General features: G+C 44.3%; 2 protein-coding genes across 3 annotated transcripts in view; one reads left to right on the top strand and one right to left on the bottom strand.

Moving 5' to 3' along the window:
- The window catches only part of SLC26A3 (solute carrier family 26 member 3), a 40,734-nt gene extending 40,372 nt beyond the window's left edge, over positions 1 to 362 (top strand). The window contains exon 20 of the mRNA XM_060692646.2: positions 94 to 362. Within this exon, the coding sequence (XP_060548629.2) occupies positions 94 to 117 (24 nt within the window). The 3' untranslated portion in view covers positions 118 to 362. The remainder of the gene's footprint in view (positions 1 to 93) is intronic.
- Positions 363 to 2,109: 1,747 nt separating this feature from the next.
- The window catches only part of CBLL1 (Cbl proto-oncogene like 1), an 18,527-nt gene continuing 8,459 nt past the window's right edge, over positions 2,110 to 12,177 (bottom strand). For both annotated transcript variants that reach the window (XM_034433614.3, XM_087873367.1), the window contains exons 3-6: positions 10,372 to 10,469; positions 8,454 to 8,537; positions 6,127 to 6,200; positions 2,110 to 3,589 (exon numbers count right to left, since the gene is read on the bottom strand). In XM_034433614.3, coding sequence (XP_034289505.1) covers positions 2,554 to 3,589; positions 6,127 to 6,200; positions 8,454 to 8,537; positions 10,372 to 10,469 — 1,292 coding nt within the window. In that variant the 3' untranslated portion in view covers positions 2,110 to 2,553. The remainder of the gene's footprint in view (positions 3,590 to 6,126; positions 6,201 to 8,453; positions 8,538 to 10,371; positions 10,470 to 12,177) is intronic.

The raw sequence follows: 12,177 nt of genomic DNA, 5'->3' as shown, positions 1-12,177 counted from the left end.
TACAATCTTTTTGGGGGCAACGGTATGAAAGTGGCTTGCTGTTACTTTACTTCCTAAATAAAACACAAATGTTTGTTTGTTTCGTTCCCACAGGAATTAACAGAAACGAGATTTTAAAACAAAAGACGATTGGCGAAGAACCACACTGGAGCGTGAAAAAGTGAAGAAAAAGAGAGAAATGTTGGTTCTTCAACAAGACTCCACATTGAGTGATGTCAGAGGTGAAGGCCTGCCCGTCCTGCAGGCACACGAGTCACATACATTTACACGTCTGTACAAAAGAAGGCGGGACTTCCATAGACAATCGTTTTTGCCATTTAACTTTTTTAAAAAAATCTTTTGTTTGGTTTGTTTTTCTCCGTTTCTTCCGGAAAAAAAATATTGGTGTTTTGTATTTTAACTTTTTTTGAATAAAAATAAAAAGATTTTTTTTTAAAAAAAAGGAAGCACTTAACCCAGATGTACGTGTATAAAAATGTGTATATAACGTATTATATGAAAATCCTGATCTCAAAGAGCACTGAGGTATGCAGTACCAAAAGGTTAAATATCAATTTTATTGTACTTTCTCTGCAGATTTGTATACGGTGTCTGTAAATAATTCCGTTTATAGGTTGAAGATTGTACATTTCCAGGTTTGTAAATTGTTTACATACTTCAAAATGTTTTATTTTTTTTCAATACTTTATATTTTATGGTGTAAATATTCCTTCCATAAAAGTTTTCTTTTTAAAGAATAAATAAGACTTTTATCTGTAGCCCTCAACTTGCAACCACTTAGAATCACACCCAGGTTAAAGACAATTTTTGCCACCCTCGTTCAGCAAAACACTGAAGTTGTTAAGCAAATCACGAGGTCGTTATACGAGTCTTGATTTGCCCCATTGATTTTGCTGGTCGGAAGGCAATCTTATACATCACACGTTTTCCAAGATGGCAATACTACATTTTAACCAATAAAGGAGATTTATAGTTCAGAATTGAAACAGTGGGATCCTTGGACCACTCTCGGAGTTTGGTGGTTTTCTTGCTAGACGTTTTGTTACCCAACTAGCGAACATCATCAGTGCTAGGAGGGAGCGTGGAGAGGAGGTCCTTGGTGCTCTCAGAGGTTGGTGGTTTTCTTGCAGACGTTTCATTACCCAACTTGGTAACATCATCAATGCTAGACACTTCGATACGTGAATTTTTGTGACCCTCCCTATTAATCAAATTAGATTGTAAATTTGCGGTAATTCATGGCTGGTCTGTTAATCTCTAGATATTAACTCCAGTTTTTTTCTCTCTGCTTTAGCCATTCCTACTTGACTTGCCCGGATCTAATAAACCGTAAAAGCTAAAATAACCAACGTGTTTATATATAACAGTGATGGCGAACCTATGGCACGCGTGCCACAGGTGGCACACGGAGACATATTGGTGGGCACACGAGTGTCGCCCTAGCTCAGCTCCAGCACGCATGTGCAACTGACCAGCTGATTTTCGGGCCTTCTGGGCCCACCGGAAGTCGGCAAATGCGCTGTTTCTGGCCTCTGGAGGGTCTCCAGGGGGGGGGGGTAGGGAAGGCTGTTTTCGCCCTCCCCAGGCTCCTAGAAAGCCTCTGGATCCTGGGGAGGGCAAAAAAACAGGCCTACTGGGCCCACCGTGCCATCACATGCCAAAAGCAGGGGGATCATGGGGGGAATCACACGTGCTTGCGCAGGGGGGGCAGGGTGCATAGAATTATGGGTGTGACCACCCTGCACTCCTCCCGCTTTTGGCACTCGATGGTAAAAAGGTTAGCCATCACTGGTATATAACATATTGCTTTGATGCTTTATGAAATATAAATACGGAGATTTTCAACATGCGTTGGACCAATGAAAAAGACCGTTGTAACTACACTTTGTTCTTATTTTCAGAAACGATCAGAGCTTTCTCCTTAGAAAATCTCATTTTTTTTCCGGCTTGAAGAAATAGAAATTAATAGGAGAGACCTTGGAGGTCTTCTAGTCCAACCCCCTGCTTAGATTAATAAGAATAAGAAAAGCATTTTGTTTCTCTTTACTCCTCAGTACCCCCCCACCCACCCCAAACAAAAGCGATATCCTCATGTAAACGAGCAAACAGTTTTGGACAATATTTTAAATTTAATTATACACGTGTTGACAAAATAATTTTAAGTGTCACAACGAAACTATCAGGTTTTAACAAAAATAACTTTAAAGTGGTACAGTAAGAGTTGTTGTCAGGAGGCTTTTATAAACGTTTTATCATCTGGGATAATTCAGCCGGACGAGGGATACAAAGTCTTTAAAACATTGCCGTTCGCTACGGAGCCACTCAGCTTACAGGGTACCAGAGAATCCTACAACCAAAGTTTTCTTTTAAAAAAAAGATAATTATTATTTAAGCTTTAAATCCCCAGAGAGCATTACAGTCGGAAATCATTACTTTTCTTTTCCCCCAATAAACAAAGCAAAAACAGAAAAGAGAGTTCTTAAAACGGTCGGATTCGTTAAAAGCTCAGAACGTTATCCTTCTATCGGGTTTTAGTTCCAATCGTAACTACTATCATTGATAGTACGGCCTGTATCTGGCTTGGTCGGGGTGATGGGGTCCCGGAAGGGGGGCCTGAGAAGGAGGACCTTGCATTCGCGGTGGCGGCCCCCTTGGAGCCGGCCATATGCCCGGGCTCATCCCTCCTGGCTGAGTGAACGGTGGGCTGAGAGTTCCTTGGTCTTCGTTGAATTTCGGCAGAGCGTTCGGGTTGTAATGGTGCGGAGGGGGGGCGTTGACATTGACCGGAGGACCGCCGTGCTGAGGCGGTGGCCCGGGTGGAGGGTGGTTCATGTAAGGGGGAAGCTGTCCAATCATGTGTCCGGGAGGCGGGGTGATAGGGGGAGGAGCGGAGGTCATTGGAGGGGGCGGGGCTTGGCTGTAAACCAAATGAGGGGTACCACCCCCCTGGGGAGGATGCTGCATGGGGTGGCTGATGGGAGGCGGAGGAGGAGGGGGAGGAGCATAGTGTTGCTGGGGTGGCATGATGTGATGTGGGTGGGACACCACTGGCTGGGTCTGGTATTCGGGGTGATGGTGCGAAGGGGCTGGGGCAGGCGGTGGCGGTTCTCGGCCGCCGGAGCTGGAATCGTCCTGGATAGGGACAGTGATGAGATTGCTGTGCTTCCGGGTCGAAATGCGGAAAGTGTCTTGGTTGACGGGGCGAGGGGGAGGCGGCGCCATGGACATCTCGGCGGGGGAGGCCCGGATGTCGTCGTGGGGCGGGTTGTAATGCTCGTGGGGCACGTGCTGGAGCGGTGGCGGTGGCGGCATCAGGATGTGCTGCTTCGGCGGGAGGTGGCTCAGGTGATGCTTGTCGGGTGGCATGATGAACCGTTCCGGGATGTCAGCCGGAGGAGGAGCGATAGGAGGGTGGACGGGTTCCAGCGGAGGACGCGCCACCGGCTTGCCAGCCCTCATGTGCCGGTGGTTGATGTGAGCCTGCAAGTCTCTCTGAGACAGGTATGTTCTCTTGCACCCTTGCACGATGCTGCACATGAAGAGGGACCCGCGGATGCACTGCTCGATTCTCTGCACCGGATCGTTACAGCTAGTTTGGAGAAAAGAAACGGGATTTAGAGACACCACCGTTACTCAAATCAAACCAGAAGGGACGGTACAGTCCTCAACTTAACTACAAGTGGGGACCAGAATTACCGCTGCTAAGCAAGGCGGACATTGATGTGTGCTTGATTTTACAGCTTTTTTCGGCCATGGGGAATTGCTGTAGTTTAAGTGGAGCATGTGGTCGTTAAGCGAAACCAGCTTCCCCCATGGACCCTGCTTGTGGGAAACTAGCTGGGAAGGTCGCAACTGGCAATCACCTGACCCCTCAGGATGTTGTAAACAGGTTGCCCAGTGCCCAAATTTTGATCATGTGACTAGGGACGCTGTGACGGCTTAAATATAAGGGCCGATTTTCCCCACCCCACCCCTCGGTGCCACTGTGACTTCAAATTGTGGCTAAGTGAATGGTTGTAAGTCAAGGACTACCTGTATATAGGTAGTCAATTTACAACAGTTTGTTGAGTGACCCTTCAAAGTTACAACGGACACTGAAAAATGTGATTTATTTAATAATTTTAAATTTTAAATTGATGTTTGTCTTGTGTTTTTAAATAGCCTGAGTCCTTCGGGAGAAGGGCGGTATAGAAATAAAATTATTATTATTATTATTATTATTATTATTATTATTATTATTAAGGATCGTTTTTCATAGTGACGGCTTTGCAGCATCCCTACAATCTTGTGATCCAAATTCAGAGGCTTGGCGACTCAGAGTTATGGCGGTTGCGGTATCCCGGGGTCATGTGATCCCCTTTTGTGGCCTTCTCACAAGCAAAGTCAAGGGGGAAGCCAGATTCACTTAACAACCGTGGCAAGAAAGATCGTAAAAGGGGGCAAAACTCCCTTAACAAATGTTTCCCTTAACGACAGAAAATGTGGGGTTCAATTGTAGTCGTAAATTGAGGACTGCCTATATCGTTTAAGTACAATTATTGTCTTCTGCATTGGCTCTTTGTTCTGATCTAGTGTTTGCACGCTGGACTGTTTTGAGATATAGGAAGATAATAAACAACGCATTATAGCTACAATTCCATAACGCCATTGGGTCTAAGGAGCCACATTCGATATTCTGATCATTTATCTTCTAAAACTTTTTGTGGAATAGGAGTCCCACTGCTAATCCTAAAATGAGAATATCTTTCCATGTGTCCAGTGCCATCCAAACACAAAGCAAATGGGATCCAATCACAAACATCTTTTCTTCTTGGTTCCAGAAGAGACCTGATTCATGATGAAGGTTGCTGCGAGATGGAGTCGAACTGTGATAAAGATCAGGAAAAAGGATGACTAACCTTTTTGCCATCGCGTGCCAGGAGCGGGGAGAGCGCGGGGTGGTAGTGGTCGTGCGTGTGCGTGTCCATACCCATAATTCTATGCCCCTCGCCCCCATGCATGCACGTGTGACCCCCCCCCCGGTTCCCCCCACTCCTGGCACGCAATGGCCCGGTGGGCCCGTTTTTCTCTCTCTCCAGGCTCCAGAGCCTTTCTTGGCAAGTTGGAAGTTGGCAAACGGGCCATTTTCAGCCTCCGGAGGGCCTCTGGCGGGGTGGGGAAGGCAGTTTTCACCCTCCCCAGACTCCTAGAAAGGCTCTGGAGCCTGGGGACAGCAAAAAACAGGCCTTCCGGTCCTACCAGAAACTGGCCGTTTCCTGCTTCGGGGGGGGGGGGGAGTTGGAGTTGGGGGGGGGAAAGGCCATTTTCTCCGTCCCCAGACTCCCAGAAAGGCTCTGGAGCCTGGGGAGAGAGAAAAACGGGCCTTCCCCACCACACCCCGAGGCCCTCCAGAGGCAGGAAACAGACTGTTTCCCTACTTCTGTTCTGCCCCAGCTACGGACCCCAAAGAACGCAGCACACACAAACTCTATTCAAAGCTTATTTTACTCAAATAACTTAGTCTTTATCAACCAAAGGCTGTTAATCAACTGTCTTAACAGCCTACCAGAATTCTGAGATAAGGTAATCACAGTCTTACTAGAGTTGGCAGAAAGCCCAGAAGTAATTTTGCAGACACGAAAGAGAGTGAACTAAAATTGTTCTCGACAGCTTGTTGCAAGCGGCATTCCTTCTTAAATAGGATAAAGGAGTGGCCAATTAGCCCCAAGCCTTACTCTCAAGACCTCCTCCTGAGGAGCCACTCCTGCCTTTTGGCAGCTCTGCACGCCCGGGCATTGAGAAAAGGCTCCTCCTCTTCGTCCGCTTCACTTAAAGGAGCTTCCGGAGGTTCTGAAGGCCCTGGCTGAATCCCTGCCTCTGACACCACATCTTCTCCAGCCTCCTCACTGTCTGACTCGAGCGCCAGCTGCACAGGCTGCTGACGCAGCACCACATCAGCCTCCTCATTGTCGGAATCAGCTACAATCTGCACAGGCTGCTGATGGGCTACAACAGCTTCTGGTGGGCCCAGAAGGCCCGAAAATCAGCTGAGCTTGCGGGCCCACTGATATGGTTACGCCTGCCGCAGGTGGCACGCATGCCATTGGTTCACCATCACGGACCTAGCCACAAAAACGCCTCTCTTACCCTGGACACATCTTGTCGCCTTTCTTCTCGTGTAAGAGAGCACATTCGTAGCAGAAAACATGCTTGCAGGGTATCTAGTAAAAGAGAAAAACAGACAACTCTTTTAATTGCTTAAATAAATGGAATGAATAAACACCGTGCTAAATCTGCCCTTTAAAAAAAAGGACGGGATAGTATTTTCTTATTTTACATATCGATTTTACATCCAAGTTTAAAAAAAAAAACATTAAGAAAGTTTAGCAACTGAGAAGCAATGAATTCAAATTAATAATAGCAAAACAAATAAAATGGCCTGGAAATAAAAATTCCTGTGCCTGACTTGTTCAAAAGAACAGGACAATGAAAACGTATTTACAGTAGTGGCCACAATTGTGGAAACCTTTTGGGAAAAGTGTATTTTCTAAAACTAGTAATAATACCACGGTTTTTGGGAGTAGTACCATAAAATTATATATCAATGGAAAGATAATTGAATCAAGAATGTAATGCAATAACTTTTGTGAAGGATTTGCTATTAGAATAGCAGTTACAGGATAAAGAAAAAAAGGGAAACAGGTAGAAAAAACGAGATATACAAACATGATCACCATAGAAAAAATGAGAGATACAAAAATGATCACCATGTTAGTTAATACTTAGTTGGGTAACCTTTAGCATGAATTACAGCCTTACAATGTCTTCCCATGGAGTGAATCAAGTCTTTTAGTTCTGCAGCTGTTCTAATGTGAAACCAAGATTGAATGATGGCTTCTATTAACTGGGTTTTATTGCTGGGTCGCTTCTGACTAACCAGTTTCTTTAGTCGGCTCCCTAGATTTTCAATTGGGTGAAGGTCTGGGCTATTCCCAGGCCATTCCAGCAGTGGAATAGGATTCTCTTGAAACTCAAAAAAAAAAAAGAAAAAAAAGAAAAAAAAAGTGTTATTAGTCATCAAACCTCAAAAATACACATTCCCCAAAAGGTTTCTACAATTTTGGCCACAACTGTATATACTATTTAACTGGTTCTGTTGGACATACAAAGGTTGTACAAAACCTTTTACTTGAAATGCATTATACAAAAAATGGCAGAGAGACAAAGACTGGATGGACTATATATAGCTAGACATCCTTTAAAAATAATATTGGGATGATCTCTGGGTCATTTTGATCTTAATCTATAACCTGGAAGGGAGGAGAAATACAACTCTGAGATAAATGCATCAACCATCAATTCTACAGACTCCTCTCTAAAGCAAAATATATCAAAGCGTATCATTTCAAAAGACGAGCAACATAAATTTCAGAGTGCATCCAACTTTTGAGCATGAAAATGATGTCCTAGCATGAAACGAGGCAGCTGTACGCATTTTTAGCTTGTGAACCTCTAAGCTTGAAATGTTCCCGGAATGCCTGAGCCAGATAGCTACCTGAATTTTCATATTTGACTTGTTTGGAAACAAAATGTTTTGCATATCCCCAATCAAAAGTCTGAAGAACTAGAAGGGTTTTTTTGTCCCGGCAACTTCAAGCTGAAATGCTGGATGGATCAGTTCCTTTCTTTTAGTGTTTCTCAACCTTGGCATCTGTAAGATTGTTCTGATCTAGGCTTCCTTAGAAATTAAACAGCAGAAACGTAGTCCCGGCAAACCTCTTTAATTCGTACGGCTGTAAATTCCTTTCATTTACAGTCCGCAAGGCTTGATAAACAGTCTTTCAGAGGAAGGTTATCAACACCCACCTATCTCACGTGAAATGCTGCCAAGGATCTAATTTCCAGACGCAGGGCAAGGCCAAACTTGGCACAGAGTCACAAACAGAAGTTTCAGATCTTGAATCGGCCAGATGAACTAATTGCTTCCTGCAAAAGCTCACGTCCCGTTGGCTTCTCTTTTATGTCTTATGGGAGGTGCTAATCATCTCCCAGCCTTACTCCCAAGTCGACCCTGTTTCCTTAATTGTTCCTGTCTCCTGGCAGCTCTGCGCAGGCGCACACTGGGAACAGGCTCACGCTGTTCTTCTGCCTCGCTGATGTCAGACTCCGGAGACTCTGGAGGCAGCAAAGAACTACCAGATGGCCTTGGGCCCCCTCTCTGCCTCCGACTCAGAGCCCTCGTCCGAGCCTTCCCCAGACTCCAGGACTGGCCCACGTTCCTCCCCAACCTCCTCACTGTCCGAATCTGCTGCCAGCTTTGCAGTAGTTTGTGCGTGTTGACTTTATCTTGCACAACATCCTGTTCAACAGGGCCCTGACACATAGAAATACGGTACCGTTTTTCAGAACGAAAAGACACCATTCTGCAATACGTATCAGGACTATGACGGAAGGCATCAAATCCTTTGACTTACCATGCGCCCGTACATTTTAATGGGTAACCCGCATTTGTCACAGAAATGGACCGGGGTGTCATCCTTCTCTCCGAGTAAATTTATCTATCAAAAATACAAATATTATATTTTCATTAGCTGATCATCACCCTTGTGCTTACATACTTAACTGAATGCATCTTTAGAAAACCCGCTTTCGTTAAAACGTTCACAGCTTTTACCAATTTTATTAGGTTCTCGAAATATAAATCAGGGAGAAAAATGAAAGTAAAGGCATAGTAAGGGAGGCAAAGGGGAAGAGGAAAAACTGTAGGATAAAAGGGGAAAGAAAAAGAAAAATTAGCTATGGAGATTCTCAGTCAGCCAGGCCACGGCTGTCCCAAAGGTGCTTTTTTCAAGAGGCAACTGGACTTTCTGGTTTTTTCTTTGAAGACATTTCGCTTCTCATCCAAGAAGCTTCTTCAGTTCTGACTGGATGGTGGGGAATGGAAGGATTTATATTCCTTGCAGACAGCTGGTCATTTGCATTCTTTTTTTTTTTTTTGAAAAAGTTTTTCAAATACAAATTTTTCCCCCTTCCCCCCCCCTCCCCTCCCCCCATGGCTTCTGCAAGATGAAATCCAAATTAATATCACATTATATAATACTTTACCACCCTTTTACACCACCCCCTATGTACTAAACATTTCTTTCTAACATTATTATTATGTCCCCGGTATACTATACATTTCAAAACAGCATTCGGCTATAAAACTATATAATAGATCCTAATTTGGCATTTATTCTACTCATAATCTACCCATTTCCTCCACCCCCATATGTATATCTCTTAATTCAAATCTTTTAAGTATATTAATATCTAAACATAACATCCCTTTTCCTAAACTAAGCAATCAGTAACGTTACCTATCACCTTATACCATATCAATTTTGTTTCACCCACTTTCCTACAGGTCTACCATACATAATATATTTAATATCTTTATTCTTCTGCCCATATCACTAAAAGATATTTCCATATATAAATAAAACCCTCAAATGACTTTAAATTTGTATTCCATATAGTATCTTCTGTAATGTCTGGTCATTTGCATTCTTAATTTAGAGAGTCGTTAAGGACACCTGAGGACACAGATAAACCTCCAAGTGGCCTCAACGACCCTCTAAAAGGATGCAAATGACCAGCTGTCTGCAAGGAATATAAATCCTTCTATTCCCCACTCTCCTATCAGAGCTGAAGAAGCTTCTTGAATGAGAAGCAAAATGTCTTCAAAGAGGAAGTCCACAGCCTTCTCTGTGGGGGCACCCACTATCTGGAACGAGCTCCCCCCGGAGATACGGAGGATCCCGGATCTGCGCACTTTCCGCCACGCTCTTAAGACCTTCCTATTCCAGCAAGCTGGCCTGGCCTAACCTTTTTTCCCCTTTTCTTTTAAATAGAAAATTTTAAATCTGTTTTTAAATTATTGGGATGTTTTAAATTTGTCTCGGGCTAAATTGTTTAATCTGGTTTTATTTCTGCTTTTAAAATTTGTATTTATGTATTTTATTTTGTGCCTGTTCACCGCCCTGAGTCCTTTGTAAGTAGGGCGGTATATAAATCTAATAAAACAAACAAACAAACAGTTGTCTCTTAAAAAAGCACCTTTGGGAAAAAGAGGAGCACTAACTTCCAACTCTTTTTAGCGCAGAAAAATAAAAATAATATTTCAGGCTCATTTTTTTTAACTTTTACATAGTAATACATAGTAGCCATTTCTATAACTGGATGTTCTTAAATTTTTCAATATCATTTTGTTAGCTCACTACTGCAACGTTTATTAACATACAACTCCCACTGCTGTTGTTTTTTTTAAAGGGTAGTGAACCTCTGTGGAAAACAATCTGAATTTTTGTAAGCAAGCTAACATGTATTTAAATGTTGAGGCAATTCCCATACCTTGAAATCCCAGAAGAGGTGTCCAGAGAATCTTCGCTGGTTGCTAAACACATCGGCTCCCTTGCACTCATATCGTTCTTCTTCATTGTAGTCAAACTCTTATGGAAAACAAAGTCCAAATAAAAATTTGGGCATTAGCTTTCACCCTAATTGGTAAAACTCCAGCCTTACAATTAATTCGAATGTCACAATCGAACTGTAAGTAACAGCTGCACAGCACATTCAGAAAAATAAACCAAGACAACTGAAGTGTTTTCTCTGTAATGAAAAATACATGCTAAAGGAAACAAACAAAGTGTTTAAAAGGTATGATATTTATGTAAGCTGTTTACCAAGCGTATCTAAATTATATTAAAGTATCCGGAATATCTTTACGATTCCCAAGGCGCGTCTCAACTTTGAAGCACCCCTAACGTTTGCAAAATTGAAAATTGAAAAATTGGACACGTCCTATAAAATGGGTACCGTTATCATCAATATAATGAAAAGGCCAATGCCAACAATATTTGAAAGATGGTATATACCAGTGTTTCTCAACCTTGGAAGCTTGAAGATGGGGTGGACTTCAACTCCCAGAATCCCCCAGCCAGCAACACTGGCTGGGGGTTTCTGGGAGTTGAAGTCCCCCCATCTTCAAGCTTCCAAGGTTGAGAAACACTGGTATATACTGTATTTTTCGGACTATAATACGCACTTTCCCCCCCAAAGTAGGTGGAAATGTCTGTGCGTCTTTACAGCCGTTTTTGGCCTCCCGACACCCCCCATGTCCTGTTTTCCCAAAAATGTAAAGGGTTTGGGAGGCCTGCAGAGTGCTCCTGGGGCCTGGGGAGGGCAAAAACTAGACGCGCGGAGGCCAAAAACTGTTTTTCTTTCTTGTTTTCCTCTTCGAAATCTAGATGCGTCTTATACTCCAGTGCGTCTTATAGTCTGAAAAATGCGGTAAGTGCAGGCAGTCCTCATTGAGCAATTAAAATTAAGACCGGCCGTTAAGTGAAGCGGTTGCTAAGTGAAACCGCCAATTTGTGGCGATGATCTAAACTTCTGCTTTCCTTTGCTTACAAACCTGCAAAGATTGTACAGGTGAGAGCTGGTTGCAAAGATACTTTTTCATCACTAGTCTTAGCTGTGAACAGTCACTGAACAAGTCAGTCACTAAACACAGACTACCTGCACCTATGTCAGTGATGCCTAACCTTTTTGCCATCACGTGCCAGGAGCGGGGGAAGCGCGGGGGAGGAGCGTGCATGTATGCCCACTCCCATAATTCTATGCACCCCGCCCCTGCACAGGTGACACCCTACCCCCCCCCCCCCGCTCCTGGCATGCGATGGCCCGGTGGGCCTGTTTTTCTCTCTCCTCAGGTTCCAGAGCCTTTCTAGGAGTCTGGGGAGGGCAAAAATGGCCGCCACCCACCCCCTCCCCGAAGGCCAGTTTGTCAACTTCTGGTGGGACCAGAAGGCCTGTTTTTTTGCTCTCCCTAGGCTCCAGAGCCTTTCTATGAGTTGGCAAATGGGCCATTCCTGGTCTCCAGAGGGCCTCCAGGGGAGTGGGGAAGGCTGTTTTCGCCCTCCCCAGACTCCTAGAAAGGCTCTGGAGCCTGGGGAGAGAGAAAAACGGGCCTTCCCCACCACTCTCCGAGGCCCTCCAGAGGCAGGAAACATCCTGTTTCCCTACTTCTGGTGGGCCCAGAAGGCCCAAAAATCAGCTAGCCGGCGCACCAGACCTGAGCTCGTGTGCCCACCGGTATGGCTACATGTGCCACCTGTGGCACGCGTTCCATAGGTTTGCCATCACGGACCTATGTGA

This window comes from Pantherophis guttatus, chromosome 7 (genome assembly GCF_059756535.1).
Source record: "Pantherophis guttatus breed Tessera chromosome 7, ASM5975653v1, whole genome shotgun sequence".
Taxonomy (NCBI): Eukaryota; Metazoa; Chordata; class Lepidosauria; order Squamata; family Colubridae; genus Pantherophis; species Pantherophis guttatus.
The sequence above is the reverse complement of the archived record's forward strand: the minus strand, read 5'-3'. Positions and strand labels throughout refer to the sequence as shown.